The sequence below is a fragment of the Gavia stellata genome, chromosome 3 (assembly GCF_030936135.1).
Source record: "Gavia stellata isolate bGavSte3 chromosome 3, bGavSte3.hap2, whole genome shotgun sequence".
Lineage (NCBI taxonomy): Eukaryota > Metazoa > Chordata > Aves > Gaviiformes > Gaviidae > Gavia > Gavia stellata.
The window spans coordinates 29,978,744-29,996,186 of NC_082596.1; the positions used below are offsets into that span (position 1 = coordinate 29,978,744).

At 38.0% G+C, this 17,443-nt stretch overlaps 1 protein-coding gene across 1 annotated transcript in view; it reads right to left on the reverse strand.

Annotated features, from left to right (window-relative positions):
- The window catches only part of CPNE3 (copine 3), a 33,275-nt gene extending 16,041 nt beyond the window's left edge, over positions 1-17,234 (reverse strand). The window contains exons 1-7 of the mRNA XM_059815618.1: positions 17,197-17,234; positions 7,484-7,623; positions 6,716-6,895; positions 5,924-5,998; positions 5,396-5,467; positions 4,519-4,602; positions 2,784-2,873 (exon numbers count right to left, since the gene is read on the reverse strand). Of these exons, the coding sequence (XP_059671601.1) occupies positions 2,784-2,873; positions 4,519-4,602; positions 5,396-5,467; positions 5,924-5,998; positions 6,716-6,895; positions 7,484-7,615 (633 nt within the window). The 5' untranslated portion in view covers positions 7,616-7,623; positions 17,197-17,234. The remainder of the gene's footprint in view (positions 1-2,783; positions 2,874-4,518; positions 4,603-5,395; positions 5,468-5,923; positions 5,999-6,715; positions 6,896-7,483; positions 7,624-17,196) is intronic.
- Between the last annotated feature and the right edge of the window lie 209 nt (positions 17,235-17,443).

Here is a 17,443-nt window from a genome sequence, read left to right on the forward strand (position 1 = left end):
TTTCTCACATTGTGGTCTTAGAATTGCATAGAGTTGCATCTAAAAATTACAGCAGAAGAAGTGAAATTATGAAGAAGGCAGAACAAGTGAAAAACAGACTTTTTCTCTGTTTGAGAACCTATCAGTTTGAGTGAGCATAATTTTACCAGTTACTTTAACCTTATCATGACCTCAATTTTTGTTTTTTAAAAGTTCAACTTATAAATGTGCCTCAACTGCCTTTCTAGGTAAAAAGCTGGGTATTTATCTATAATAGCATATGCTAATTCCATCCACTTCTGATATTTTATTTCAGTTTAGCAACACAGACATGCTAGCTAACTTAATCAAACCACAGAAAAACAAATTAAAATCATTTAATAGTAATAATAATTATAAATAATAACAATAATAAATAAAGAGTCAAAGTAGGAATCCCCCATTATCTAGAATGAAAACATAAACTTTAGGAAAAACTTTTATGAATATATATGGCTTAAACTGAACAGCTGTTTTCATGTCCGTATTTCCAGACCAAAAAAATCCTACATTATATTCAAGAAACAATTTAGTTTATTACTTAGCCACTTCATTTATGAATAACAAAGTAAAGCAAACAACTTCAACATACACTTGAGCTTCTGAGAAGAATTAACATTCTGAAAACAAACAGTAATGTTGAAGTACAAAATAAGATGTGTAGATTGCAAGTTCTACACTGTGCAGGTCATGCGTCTATGTTGCGGTTTGCACTACTCCTACAATATTCTGCATGCACTGATAAATAAATGAAATGCATGCACATGCACTGAATAGCAACTTAAATCTCATACAAGCAGCCACAGTACCAACAGACTAATAATGTTCATGGCAGATGTGGTGTAAAAATTCTTTGGAATGCCATAAATGAAGCCAAATACTCAGCCAAGTGCTTCAGTACCCGAAATTTTAAACTGAAGACATTTCCTGAGCCAAAAGTTATGATACCTGTTCACAGTTAGCACAGTTATTTCTTTTTCCTTTTAAAGGGATTAAAGTTTGTCTTGCTTGATATATTTGACCCATCTAAGCCAATTTTCAGTACTTACTCCAGGCAAGACAGAAATATTTCTTTTGTTCCATGTATGCTCTCCTGGACATGCACTAGTGCTAGGGAGCCATGTGATAAAATTGCATATATATTTTTCCCAGCAGAACTAGGCATGCTTGCTGCAGATGAAAGGCTCACATTTTCAACACAGAAAGACTTCACTGACTGCAAACACACTCACAGGGAATATGGCAATAAATCCATAAGATAAAGAATCAACTTGGCTTGTGCATTGCTGGGGATACACAAACTAAGCCATTAAATAGCTGAAAAGCTACTCATTATGGAAAAGTTGGTGGTTTTACTTACTATGACAAACAGCCCATTATGTATGCAACTGCGTGCATATAAAAGTGTTAAAAGTATTGTTTAATCCTTCAACAACATTATAATACAATTCTGTCTGCATTTTAATGTTTGAAGTGATAGTTCCTGGGTTTTTAAGTTAAGACATAATCCTATTTTCTGTCTGCAAGTCCATAACAACTCCAAGTAAAATTTATTTCCTCTGGGAATAAACCTACACTTCTGAGGTAAGATTCCAAAAGAACAAACTTTATTAAAATGATGATAGAGCTGACAATAACTCCATCTTAATAGATACATTTTAATCATGGTCTACAGTTTTAGTATGACTGTTTACTGAAAAAGAGAAATATATTTACAGCCTATAGAAGTGTAAGAGTTGTCACAGCTATTTTGGGGAAAAGGGAAGCAGAAAGGAAAGAGAAGGAAAAAACACAGAAGCAGCAAGGGAAGCAGGTTCTGGGCTTGTAAAGTTCTTCATTAATCTGCTCTATAAATATGTATTTAAATCTATACAGGTGCTTGTAACACCCAGATCCCTGTGGCTGTTAAGCATTTTCCAGGACTGCCTCAAGTCATATGACTAATACCTGTCACATGCAAATCATGCTCTCATTTTTCCTTCCCAGAGGAAGAACAGCAAATATAGTGGTTTGTTTCATTTGTTTTTTTTTTCAAATGCTAAGATATCAGGTTCCTAACATGTTCATAATAGCTTATAAATGGCATTTTGATTGGTTGTTTAGCTTCCCCTAAAGGGAATTCCTAAAGAAAAACCTTCAGAAGTTAAACATAATTTATTCAAGATAAGATTTGAAGATACAAAGAGTTAAAGACCACTCCTGGTAAAACTATCACTTCACAGATTTGGTTGACTTTCTGACAAAGTTTTATCTGAGGAGGAAAGTTGCTACATCTGGTATCCACAAGATACATCTGGTCCACTTCTGTTATCTCAGCTAGTATATTAAGTGTATTTAATTGTAGTATACTAAGAATTTCATTAGTGTTCCCTGTTGCACCAGTACCAAAGTAATACAAGATCCATAACGTAGAGCAAAGCATATTCTAACCTTTACCACGCATCTTTCACTATACAGTATCTTACCACTACCAGTATTGGCTGATGCAATGCTACAACTGTACGATCTAAATAAGAAATTGAATTGGACATTTCAAAGCTACTTATGTTCAGCTGGTTTCCCAGACTTTCAAAGACCAACTTTTACCAGATAATGCATCACAAATGTAAGGTTTTGTTTTCCTAACACATGCATGTATCTCTGTCACTTTCAAATAAGATTAAGAAACAAAGAGGCATAACTAAAATAACACATCTTCCATTTATTACATATCCTATGTTTTTTTATAAATGTGTTGATTCATACACACATTTTGTATACACTACCTTGATTGACTTATCCATGTCACTGTAACACAGAGAATTGAGAGAGATTTTAAAGGGCCTCCAAACAGGATTCAGGTTGTTTTTAATAACCTGTAAAAAAAAAAAAAAAAAAAAAAGCCAGAATAGTATTGTTCACAAGAGTGGAAAGTAGTCATTGTAATTGGACATACCTTCATGCCATGATTTTTGTAAGCAAAAACAGTTGACTAATGCTGCTGTCAATCACTTCCACAATCTAAATCCTACCACATAGGATATAAACAAACTAAACATTCCTAACATGCAGTAGTATTGTCCAAAAGAGATGGTATCTTTCAATTCCATGTTTTTCTAGATTGCAATGTGATCTACTGTATCATGTAGCTACGTCACTGCAAAAAATTAAATTGCTTTGTCTTTACATAATTTTTTTTTTAAATAAGCACACACATATATACATACAAACATATATAAAAGCGTGACTTACCAAAAAAACACGGGAAAGGATTACACTGGCATTTCTGAATACATCAATGCTCTGGAGATTACAATTCCCTCCAGCTTATATTTACGCTGAAATGCCACTCATGGAAATGTTCCCTCAAGAAATTCATGGCACAGTTAAGCAGAAACAGTGTATGAGGATAAAAAGACACCCTGCTGCACACAGTCTCTCAAGCTGAATGCTAAATAATTGATATTTAAGAATAATATGGAAGATCTTCAAATTTGTCAACTGAAAAGTATCTGTAACATACCCAACACACCAAATAATGATCTTCGAAAGCACAAGAAACTACACACAAGCAATACTTAATTAATAATATCTAATAATAGTAATACTTATACTTCCAGCACTGTAGGAGTGCAGAGAAAGAAATCTCTCTTTTGAAAACAGTAAATAATAATTAGTAATATAAAAAGGTTTTTAAAATCTGTAACATAAAGAAATAATCCTCCAGACAGTTCTAGGCTGGAACAGCAAATTCTGGATCCATTACTGAAATTGAAGATGACTGAAATCCTCATGGAACAAACACATTTTATGCAGAAGAACCACCTCATGAGAGAAGCTATTTTTATAAATGTGACACAAAAAAGGATTTATACTTCTTCAACGTCCATGCTTCAAAATGAATAAGGTCACCACTTCAAATATGCACAGTACCTCAGTTGTGACTGGGGTCTCAGCTTCCACTACAGTGAGACATTCTGAACCACTCCTACACTGTCAGCTGCTGCCAGGGGACCTCTGCACCTCCCCCTGGGTGGAAGGCTGCTGCTGCTGGTCAAGCACGTTTTCCCTCACTCAGCATTATCCTTGGTTTGCCCTTGCTATGCAAGCATTTGGTATAATTACTTTCATTAGTAAACGGTACAGCTAGGTGACACTGACATAAGAACAGCACAGTCACAGGAATGCCCAAGTTCTAACCTCAGAGTAGCACTGAGACAAATGTCCCTGTGTGAGTATGCAGTACCTTTTCAAAACATTTGTTTTCTTCTAGATTGCAGAAAGTTTTTTCTAAAAAAAGTGTTTTCTTTTAACATAGGATATCATAAATGAGAATCAGAGTAAGATAGACTTCCCATCCTATCAGAAAATCAGTGGAAGAGCTGAGGTGCTTTCTAACTGGTCTGTATGTCAACTACTGGACCATTCTCTTCTTTTTGTAAGGCACTGTACCTCTAGTGCTGTGACACACCGGAAATCAAATACCCTTTATCTCTAGGTTGTTGACTGAAAATATCCTACCTCTGTTCTGTGAACCATCACCCAGTTTCCATCTCCAGTCTGCTTGTGGAATTCCAGATAAGGATCTGACTTTCCAAAAAAGTCCTGTATTTAAAGAACATGCAATTATCCCAGAACAGCCTGTGGCATGAATGCCATTAAATGCTACTTAAAACACACTTAGATTAACAAGAAGTAAACTAAATATTCAGTGAACAAAAGCTTTAGATGAAGATATGCAAGCCTGATTATCAAGAAATCAAGTCTGATTTTCAGTAACATTACCACCTGTGAAAGAGGGGAAGAAAACGGGCATGTCCATCAATTTAGAATAAAAGTTCTGCAGTGTCCACATATGAAATACCTGACAGTTCAAGCAAAAGAATACTTATACTAATAAGTACTATGATGGATAATTAGTAAACTAAGGATTTCATCCAGTTCAAAAAACGATCATTGTTTTTAAAAGTCATTCTAAATACAGTACTTCTAGCCAGCCCCAAAATATTTACATAACAGATTTATACACTCCAAGTACACTCTTTACCATTTATTTGAGAGAGCTAACAGGTAATCATTCCAACAACTATTTAAACCAATGGATTAAACTCCCTTATCTTTATAATTAAATGTAAAGATTTACATTTAAATGGAAGTGTGGTATTCACGGAATATCCCTGCAACGCACTTGTCTTATTTAGAAATGTTCTAATTATTTCAAAAGAGTCAATGAAGTTACTCTGAAGCAATCTTTCTTCAATTTCTTTTTTAGTGTAAGAAAAATCTTAATGGCTTTAATTATTTCAGAAAAAAATAATAAAGAACATTTTAATGTTTCCTGTTTTGACAAGATTCTGATTTTACTACTTTATCAAAGAAGCCACAATCACTTAAATACCTTATTGTCCAGTTTCCTTGCTTCTACTTCCAATACAACCACCCTGTTATCCTTCACTTCTTCTGCGGTAATCTAGATAGGCAAACAAAGTAAAATACTTATTTTGTATTCAGGAACTACACAGTTTTCTCATATTCGCAACACTCCTATGACAGCTCCATTAAAAAAACTCATGTTTGCTCACAAATGAAGCATTAAAAAATGGGGTGAAGGGAGGGAGGAACAATTTGATTTGACATTGGGATTCACTAGATGATGATACTGACAATTAAAGATACTGCCCAAACAGTAGCATGTCTGATGCCCTAAATCTTTTGATGGATGCAATGAGACTTAGAGATGCAGAAGGTAGGTTGCGCTCCTTTTGGGTGACAAACTGGTATTCGTGGAGGGGAAAAAAAAATGCTTTAAGATACTTTTTACAGCACTGTAGATTAGACACACTGTGTTCAAGCTACTAACAAAAAAAACCCCACAAAAACATTTAATGATAAACACTGAAGAGATTTATTATCTTAATTGTCTTACCGTAATACTTCCTCTTCCGGCAGGTCTGCCATTTTTAAGTACTAATGGTTTTGTTAGAGTCCTGCTAGAAACTATCTGCCAAGACAAAATTTGAGTATCAAGCATTATTAGCGCAATTTAATAGATTTTTCAAAGGAAAGAAATGAGATAGTGAGTATTTTCATTTTAGGAATTTTTCCTTCATCTTGAAGGTGACAGCATTACATTTATTTCCCATGATCTCCTATAAATAATAAGTAATAATTGATACACTTCAAAATTTTAAAATACATATGCAGATGAACACATGCAGAGTTTCAGGAGCAATATGAAATAAAATGTCTTGTAGTAACATGATACACATACACAGACAAAGATAATACCTTAAGTTCCAATCTCAAATTGTTTTGAAGTTTTTCATACATACCATTCAAACACATTTCATGAACGGCTTCAGCAAACAGATTTATAAACACAATGTTTGTCATGCAAACAAACGTCAGCCTCGCCCTACAGTGTTTTCTAGTTCATTTTATTTTATCCTCTTCAGGCAACACTTTCTCAGAAGTGTGTCTACTCATTCTACAGGTCACTATTCTAGAGTACGTTTCAGGGCATCATCTCAAGACCTTTTGCAAATAAAATGTATATACCCTGAACTGAGGCTTGAAAAAACAAATGAAGGGAACCCTATTCAACTTAAGAGTATCCCAACTGCACAAGAACATAGTGATAAATTTAAGATAAAAGTGGTTAATGATTTGCATTAACTTATATTTTCTTAATTCTAAGGGATATCATCTGCATACTTACTTGTCCCAGTGTACATTCAAATTCTCCTAAGAAGTCATCATCATTCAGATCAAAGGTTTTGTTATCGATGTCATATATTCCAAATTTAAGTTTCTGAACAAGCTCAAAATAGTAATCAATTCGGAATTTCTTGGCAAACTTTGGGTTCAAGGAATTCTTAACTTTTTCTGTGCGATCAACCTGCAGTTAGAAAGATATCACTTTATCCAGTATTTCACCTACCAACCAAGCACTCAAATCAAGTAACATATTATTAAAGACTTCCAAAAGTTCTTCTTAGTATAAAGTATAACGCCGTATCTTCCTACAAACCTTTCATGAAATATAAATAACCACATTATATTACAAAACCCACTGCTGTACGTCAGAGATATTTGAGGACCTGTTTTTCTTTGCTCCCTGTAAGGACTATTTATTCCTGCATAGGGAAGACCAACATAAAAATGGTATAGTGTCAAATCCAGGATGAGACCCTAGTTTTGGAGTACTGTATTTATAAAAGCACATTTAAGCAGTTGGAAGGCTTCTTCTGTTGGTCCACACATGGCTAGGGGAACAGTGCTAAAAATCAGACAGGTGTAAGTATCAGAAAACAATTATTAGTGTGCTACCTGTATAACTATTATAGACATAATCTAATGAAAAGTATTCAGAGGTGCCAGTATATCATTAAAATATTTTAATGAAATCATACACTCCAGTGTTTTAAAAGGTCCAACAAGTTAGACTGTGTTTTTAGCAGATTCATGAGAAGCATCACACTGTTACCTCATACCACTGCTGACCACTCGTGTTCTGGAGAAGCACACACAGCGGGTCTGACTTGGAACCAACATCTTTATCCAAGAGATTGGTGCAGGCAATAGTCAGCTCCACCTTTGTCACACACTGTGCCGCCATTTGTTAAGCTAGAAAGCAGCAACAGAAATCATTATTTTAAAAATGGACTAAAAAGCAAACAATGGGATTGTCACAATGCATTAATTCTCTGATCATTAGAATTGTTAGCTTGTCAGGAGAGAGATTTGAGGCTCCAACTGCAAATTTTAAGATTTATGATGTACCAACATTACAGTACCACATAGGTATAACACTTCATTTCAAAATCTGCACATAAGAAACAATATCAGGTTTCTTAGAATGCTTGAGGAACCAAATGGAAAACAGGATACACCATAAAGAAAGCACAGTGGTTTGAATTGCTGACAATAAAACTTCGCAAGCTTTAAATTACATCATGTAAAGCCCACATGAATGCCAGTGTCTTATAATGTAGATTTTAATAATAATTCAATGAGTAAGGAAAAAAAAAATCATGATATACTCCCCCACCAAACCTTTCTAACAAAATGCTGAAGGCGTGAGCATGGCAGAATTGAAAAAGGAATTTAAGTGGGTAACAGGAATAGGTGATCTTGCTTTAGTAAATCTTCAAAAACAACTACAATTTTTAATAATAGGGATAAACAACTTTGAAGTCAAGTAAAAACTGAGAATTAGGAGGAAGTGTTCTATCTGGAGGTTCATTTAAAAAAATAACAACTGAAAGCTTTCTCCCATTTCTTCTTAAGTATCTCAATCATTCTCCACTGGAACTGAGAAGACCACCCACCAGATATTACAAACCTACAGAAACAACTTCATTATCAGTTATGAATCCTATTCTGGGATAACGTGCATTTGCAAGTCTAATTAGGTCTGAGCAGCAGGTATTTTCCATATAAAAAATCCCTATAATTATACTCTTCAGGAAGACAGCTGATCATTTCCAACACCTCTTTGGGAGGTGAGCCTCTACAGTACAATTGCCCTTGACACTAAACAGAATAAGGAAGGAAAGGCATCTGCTTCTACCTAGCCAGCTCACTTGCATCATACGCATATAGTGTACTTGAACACGAAACTATACTTAACCCAACCCATCTCTCTTCCTTTCACAGCATTCGTGTGACTTCTGGTGAAAAAACTTTTTTTAGAGGCAAAAAAGGGAAAGGAAGATGTAAAAGAGGAACTATGAACTGAAAACAGGAGAAAGAAAACGCTGTGGTCTGAGGGAATTTTCCTGAGGCTTCCTGTATTTCACTAGGGAGTTCACTAGGGAACCTTCACACATTGCCTCTCCAGCTCTGTTTTGCTATCTTAGAGATGGACCTTTTGGAGATTGAAGTTAATATAAATGATCTGTAAAGGAACCACTCAAACATCCGTGCACATACATTATTGTTAATAAGCATGTCAGATTCATGGAAATCCTCCTGCACCTCCCAAACACCTAAACGTGATTCCATCTTTGAGTATCTTTTGCTCTCATGACTACCAAGTTTCAGTCATTGCCCTTGAGGGAAAAAAGTGAAGCTCTGAGTTCTAAGTATTTAAACTGTTTTTAAACCAATGGTTTTTAGGCTTAGAAAGCGTAACTTTAAAAAACAGTCTGCCCCCTTTTTCCTGGTTCTCTTTTTATACTGGTATTTTCCATTGCCTATTGCTTTCCTGGCTGCCAGACAGAGCTCATTAACAGTCAGTGGCTTTGCCCATAGAATCCAGCACAGACCAGTGCATGACTCCTTAATGGCTGTTTCCAGAAAAACAACTTTCTGCTGACAAAATGATGCTTTAATACCCACTGATGCTGCAACAGCAAGTAGAAAGGGTTTTCATGAAAGTCAACAGAATTCAAATTTTAATTTAGACATTTTTCTCAAAACAGTCAAAATTTTCTTGCTCTAACTTCCCTGAAACTCCTTATTATTATGAGTGCTTGAAAGGACTTGTAGCCACATTTCTTGTGTTAAAGTAACATTTCCAAAATCACTGGTAAACAGAGAGCAAATCTGGTCAGCTTTTTCTACTTAGCCTGTGTGTGTGTGTGCATGTCCCACTTCTCTTACATCACAAGTACTTTCTCACATGAATGTCACTTCTGCTACTTCCTCTCCTCCTCCACATGTCACTAACTCTCCCACTATGCATCTAATGTGGGAAAAGAGCAGATTTAGCAAAAGAGGTGCTGTGCAAAAAGCATCGTTTAACACACAGAGAAAGGAAGAATAAAAAAGCTGCTTCCCTTCCCTGAAATCCAAATGCTCTTGTTTGAGACCCAATAATTGTGTCCGTATTAGGTAAAAGAGAACTTATAAAAAGAACATGATTTTATCTAAGTGGAGGATACTCAACTTGAAACACAGATACAAAAGCAAAACTTCCCAAATCCTTAGATGGTCCTTTAATCTCTCCCATTTCCAGTTTTGCAAAATCCAAGATGAAAAATAACACAAGGCATTTTCCTCAGAGGTTTTGAGAATAGTAGGAATCAGTATTTGTATAATGGGTTGAAGAGGTCTGTAATACTGCTAATGCATTTCAAGAAATAATTTTGCTATTTTACTTGAAAAAAGACAACATGATTATCCATAATACCATAAGACCAATATGTTTTACAGTAAATAATTGTATACAACCTGGTTTTCAATAACATTATAAACACTAAAAGTTAGTAAAATACTTACTAGTGAGAAAAAGTCATATCTCATTAACCGAAAACAGTATTTATGGTAGTGAAACTCAGTACATAAACAACAGATGCTTCTCTTACAACACTGCAGTCATTACAGAACTTGCAGAGGGCACACAGATGCTTCACATGTGTGAACTCAGAAGTCTTTTAAACAGCAATAGCTGTTGGAGCTCTACATATGCTGCATGAACTCTCATAATCCCACACTGCATAAAAGGCAGAATGACGCCAGCTCCACCCAATTCTCCTCATATCTGAAAGCCTGTGTTAGCTGAAAACTTCCAAAACAGGTTTGGGAGGTGGGTGGTAGGATTCCTAAAGATGATAAACATCCTGAAGGATCAGAGTGACTATCAGGTAAGTAAGCATGCTCTTTTTGAAGACTTGATGGAATATAGTCTGGCAAATTGCAGTCTCTTCAGGACGGTGGAAATAACGAATCATGGCTGCACTAGTGCACTACCTCTTGAAATACCATTCTACAACACACTATCAGATCTAGTAGGCAAATCAGATGCAAAATATTCTAGATACAGGACTGGATTACTTGCACATTTGGGATACTGGAATAACTTTACATGGATAGATGATATTGTTTGGGCTCTGGTAGGATAAGCCTTGACTGCCAATAAGTTACATCACATAACAAAAGACTCTTTTATTCAATTAGTTACTGTTATGAAAGTTACTATGCTCCCCATTGGCCAAATATAATTAAAACCTCTGCTTTTCTCAAGCTATCAGCTGTTTGTCCTCTATGTAGGTACACCATAAAGTGAGGTAAAGCACACCAGAATGGGGCCAGATGACAGCTCAGCAGTCCTTTTTATTGGAATAGCTTTTATGACCGCAAGAGTGTATCAGGCTCTTAAAAACCCACCAATAATTCTGGACAGGAGAAGACTGAAAATTACTACATAAACTGTACGGCAGAACTTGTGATGTCCGGACTGTGAACTGCAGCAATGTACGGTCACAAGGGACATACTTGTTCCTGATCCTATGCCATGTCTAGGCTGCTCAAGAGCATGATTAGGTCAACTAAGTATATTACAAGTCCTTCTGCTTGAGCTGTCATTATCAGCAAAACTGTAAATCAAGGACTAGTCTTGCCTTGTAGTTCCACCGATCATAATGTTCTTTGAATCCCACTAATGATTCTATTGAAGGGAAGTGGCGTCCACCAAATAACCCAGCCAATGTCTGCTTTTCAAGAGAAATTGTAAACATGGCATTCTACTTGGAAAGGAACAGATTTATTACCAGAATAATCTAACAGAGCACTTGGGAACTGTCAGACTGCAGCAATCCTGTCAATGCTGCAATACCAGAGGAGAGTACAGCCTTGCCTAGATAACCTTCCAGAGTAGTACAATGATATGTTCATAACTATAGGTGCTTTCCAATCTGATAAGCAGAAATACATAACTAGAAGAGACAAAAAGACTAATGAAGTGAGCACTGCTCTAGCTGGGGTTAGTATCACTGCCCTTAGTCACAAGTCTCAAACCCGTTCTGACATAAGCTATTGCTGTCATAGAACATTTTCTAGTTCCTGTGAACTACTAATGACAATAGACCAAAAATCCATATTTTGTAGTTACCTCAGGGCCCAGATGGACACAGAAAAAGCAGAGGAAACGTTTCAGTACTTGCTAATAAAGTCTATTCCTGATCAGCTAATTTTCTAGCTATAACGCTACACTTTAGCATTTTATGAAAACTCTGTGCCAGACTGAAAAAGTCAGTACCATATACAAGCAGTGCTCCAATCTTTCTTGGATTATTAAGTATTTCCCATGAACTTGGGCAGATGACAACATGGAAATAAATTAATTATTCAGACAGACTATAAAAATGAAAGTCTTGAACCAAGTCTAAACCTGAAATAATGCACATTAAGCTTTACTGTCCTGAACATTCACTGTATGCAATTGTTCAGTCTCTGCTCTTTCAGACAGGACTAAGATACCATTTTGTGCAAACAGAAATTTTTGTGGTAAAAATCTCTAGGCCTGTATTCCTTAGAACCTCTTTTATTGCATCTCAGATCAAGCAGTAACACTTCTTGCAACAGCCCTTCACAAGAAGGGTTCCAGTGAAGAGCTGGGGCAAAGATGGACAAAACAAAATTTAAATGAAAATAACCTGGGAGACAATATCCATTTGACAGTATAACCTGCTCAATCCATAATCTCAGCATAGTCCTCTAGCATCTCTTTATAACAGCTGCATATGCAAAGACCAGAGAATGACAACATATTCCCAGAAAATGCCACGTCTGCTGCAAGAAGCTGACAATGAGATTATGATGAACAGATCCTTCTTTCCACCAATGGGGCTAGTAGCAACATAACTTCTGGTCATCTCTTGGACTACATGTATACAAATGTATATTTAAAAAAATCTCAAGGTAACCCTTCAACTCTCAAGGAAACGGACCACCTCACAGGAGCTGACATTTCATGTAAAGTTACAAAGCCTAAAATAGTTTCATAACATAATTTCATCACTGCATTTGAAAATTAGAAGCTTCTCTAAAAATCATACCTCTAAATCTGTGTTCTGGCTCCTCTCTCTCTCTCTCTTTACAGGCAACATAGCTGATAAAATTCTCATGTGGCACTAGCTGATGTGCTCACAAGTTGAATAACAGAAGCAGCTCAAAGTAATACATCTCAGCTTGAATCATTCTGTAAGTATTTGAAGAATCACACAAAACCTTGTATCTTCTCACATTCGCTATTTAGTATGCACAAAGGAATTATATCATTCTTAACTGAACAAGTGAGATTACGCTGATAAAACCCTAATGAACACAGAACTCATTTTACTGGGGATTATGCCAAATAAAAATAAGAGCTAGTATTTAAGAAATCTGAGGCATATGAGTGCGTGAGAAGGGAGACACTGTCTTCTTTATGGGAAATGAATCATCTATTTATACAAGCTTCATCATACTCAGGTAGTTCAAATATTTAACTACTGGATTGGTAGCACACTGGTGTAACAAGTTAGCCAACTATTTGTAGATAGTTCCTATATATAAAAATTTATCATTAAGTTACACTGCCAAAGAACATATTTAGAATTCTATTTTAAAAAAATCCCACTGCACAGACCAGAAACTATTAAGTTGAATTCTAGGACACCTGTTCACGAGATGACTTAAAAACAGGCATTTCTAAATATCCTTCTGTTGACCTTTGTATTCCTGCATATGTGTATTCACCCTTTAGGCATATCTTTAACGCTGAGGGTTCTTCCCAGCATCCTCCTCACATAAAAGTATTTTCAGAATTTTGGGTGACGTTTTGATCCAAGTGAGCTAAACTATAAAAGGTAATATTGTACCCTGAACAAGAAAATTAAGAAACACAGATCTCCTGACTTCAAAATTTAGCTGTTTTAAGCAGACAGCATTCAACCAGGGGAAAAAGTGTTTCCTGCATATATATGTTTTATCAGAATATTTTTATATCAATTACTTTATGGAAAACAATCTATCAACTATGCAATTGGAATAGTATCTTAAATCGTGTAGTCTTCATTGCAATTTCTCTATGTAGAGCCACTGACTGACTCTACATAATTAACACTACCCAGAAGAAAGAAAAACTTGTATCTCACTAAAACTTGCTGCATTTTATTGCAGAAACAAGATGCAAGTGATCACATGTTTTAGACTAATCCTTCTTACCGTCCATTTCAAGTCTGGCATGTTGTAACACTTCACTCTTACAAATACCAGTTCTTAAAAATGAGTTTATGGTAACTTACCTCAGAGGTCTGCCTCTGTGCTTCTCCGCAGAAGGCTAAAGCTTCAATAATAACATTAAAATGTGACATGAAAGGAAATCAAAACCAAGAATTCTTATTCCCACATATAATCGAAATAACAGGTTCAAATGCATACGCTTTCAAGGAACTACCACTTCTCTTAAAATGAATAGCCTGTCCAACAGTTTTATGTGTTCATGACAGCAGCACTGTAAAGATTATTTATGGGAAACTCAGGAGCCTTTGTTAGAGAACAAAGTACAATATAAATTAGATATTTAAAAAGTCCAACAAGAAAAGCCCTTTAAGATTTTAAGAACAAAGATCAGATTACCTATTTTGTCCTATTCCTTTAATGCTTTTTTCCCAATAAGGTGACAGTGCTTTAAAAGTAAGTAGACCAAAACCATTAGCTTGCAAGCTCCCAATGTGGCTTATGCTCTAAGAAACTTATGCTTTCATATGCTGCTAAAGGTTGCTTAAGAAAAATCCATAAAAACGCTATCCCACAATGGTCTACCATATCATTCTGTATCTCAATATAAACAATAACACTAAATTCAAAATGACAATTACCAAATTACACTTTACTATAACCCAGATTTATTTCAAACCTTCCTATAGGCAAACCAAGAGCTCTCCAGCCAGCTGTCCTTCAATTCTGTATCATAGCAGCTACTTGCACTCTGCATTCACTGTGCCTGGGAGGCATCATACATGCTCTGCATATACATAGGCAGTGGCTCTGAACACAGGGACACAGCAATCATGCTACTTCCTGGAACCATTCAGATTATTGCACATGTGCTAATCACCTACCACGAGGACTTTGTAACAACCCTCCTGAATGTGAAAAGCAGGAGAAGCAAGTTGCCACGACTAGAACTAATTCAGCTGTCTCCTAACTGTGCCTTGGATAAAGCTCTGAGTGAACATGTGCACTCGATCCAGCTACACGATGGGAAGGATCTACAGGATACAGTCTTCTTTCAACCATAGAAGAAAGTATGAAGCAAGTGATCCAAATCATTAAGACTATTTCTTCAATAGAAGCTCGGACCCAGCAACCCAGCCCCAAAACTCCTACATTCAGAAATCCTTCAAATGCTTAATGATGCCATTTTTAAATCGCTGAGCAACAGCATCTCATCTAAAGCAATATTAAAGTCAAATCAAAGAAATTAAACACAGAACAGTAAAAAGCACTATAATTTTACTTCTTGTCCTCTTGTTTCCACAAGCCACACCACAACTTCAAAGGCGACGCCAGAAGGGGCCATTATTAATCTTAGCCTAATTGATCCAAGAATTGAAGTAACCTTGTTGGGTTTAACAGGAACTAATACCTACAAATGCTAACTTGCTCATGTATTACTTACGTTGGAAGAGCACCCTGACTTTCACTGAAAAATAAACAGAATTAATAAGGAAGGAAAAAACTTATCTTACTACTTAATTTTGCCCCTAAACGTATTTCCTAAAGGAAACCATGGCAATGACAGGACCTGATTCTAAATCAGAATAAGGGGAAAAAAAAACCTCAACTCCACCTCAGGTAATAACATAAACCTATCTGTGGAGTTGAGATTTGAGTTTTACTATCCGCGAAAGAAGGATCATTGGTGTTGTTTGTACAAGACAGCTACTATGGCTTCCCTCTAGCCTTAAATTCTGGAGAAACATTAATGCCTTGGGCATAACACAAGGCTGTAAAAACACTGTGGTACAGCACTGCTGCCTTGGAATTCTGGCAAATGACATTTAATAACGGCTTAGTTATTCAACCTACCAGAAACGGACTTTTGCTTTCAACAACTGAACTAAAATTAGTCTAACAGTTACATACAATGGATCTGTGTAGATTAATTCTGAGATATTTAACACAAACATACTTGTTGGAAAAACACTGCATTCTCCCTAACACCATAAAACAAGAAGACCTCTGTCTGGTTCTCTTTGCTCCTCTACACATCTTTCTTGCTTACTTTTTTTCCTTCCAACACTTATTGATGTTCTTCTGCATGCCCTTTGAAAAAATCTTACCTCTGTGATTATAAATATATAAAGTTAAATTTTAAAACTTCAACTGAAAAAAAAAATCTGGGATTAAGTTTGACTCTAATTATTTTTACTAAATAAAATTTTTTGTACCACCACAGAAGTATCTTCAACATTTGGGGACATAAAACTCCCAAGAAAACAAATGCAAGTTCTGGAGGCAGGGTGATGCGTATTACCTTGCCCATATTACTTAACGCACTTTGAAGATATGAGTACGGAAGCAGAAGTGAAGAGCTTTCATATTTTAACTTTTCCCTCGTGGAAGAGTAAACTATGACAACACGCATGTCAGCTAAGGTTTGTCTTACACGTATGATGCAAGTGCAATGAGGAAAGAAAAAACAACAACCCACTCTAACAGCACCTCAGGAAGAACAGCGTGTGTTTTCTTAGGAATGACGATGGCTTCTGACAGTCTCCGTTCTGAAGGGCGAGGGTGCTTTTCAAGAGCAGTGTTACACCGCCACAGAAACCAGCACCCAGGACTTAAACGCTCTGGCTTTAACTTCACCGAGTTTCGCTACCTGAGGGACAGCGAATCAGACGACGGATTCCTCGAGCTCTGCAGAAGTTTGTGTCCAGCTCCCCGCAGAGCCGCCTGCCTCTGGGAGCAGGAAGCGGGCAGCCGCCTGAGGGGATGTTTCACAAGAGGAGGCGGTTAGGACAGCTGCGAGCCGCCGCCTGCAGCCGGGGAGGGGAGGGGAGGGGCGGCCGCCCCAGCCCAGCCCAGCCCAGCCTTGCCCTGCCTCCCAGACCCACACGTCCCTCCGCTGTACGAGGCGGCGGCCCTCGCCTGCCGGACGGCGGAAGCGGCTCAGGCAGGCGGCAGCTCGAAGGAACGACGCGCGGAAAGCATCCACTCCCCCTCCCCGGGCTGGAGGGGAAGCGGACCACGCTGACGCACGCCCTGCGCGGCCGGCCGGGCGGGCGGGCGGGCGGGCGGAGGACTCGCCCCTGGAGCACGGGAAGGCGGCGGGGCCCCACCAGGCGACGAGCGGCCGTCCCTGGGCCACCGTCCCCGGACCCCCAAGCGCTCTGCCTTGCCCGCGGACAACGCCCAGTCCCACCCCGAACAGCGGCGCGGCACGCAACGCCACTCACCCCGCAGAACGACCGGACCCCTCACCTGCTGGGCCCAGCGGCAGCAGCGCGAAGGCTGCGGACCCCTGGCGCCCGCGGCGGCCACGCCCACGCCAACCGGGCGCGCCCCGCCCCAGGGCCGCCGCGGGCGAGGGGCGCATGCGCAAAACCCCCTCTACCTCACGCCCGCCCTGGGCCGGCGACCTGGCTGGGGTCGAGGCTTGGCTCGGGTCCCGGGGTCGCGCTATGGCTGGCGCTCGGAGACGCAGCGGTCTGGCAGGCGGAACGGGCGA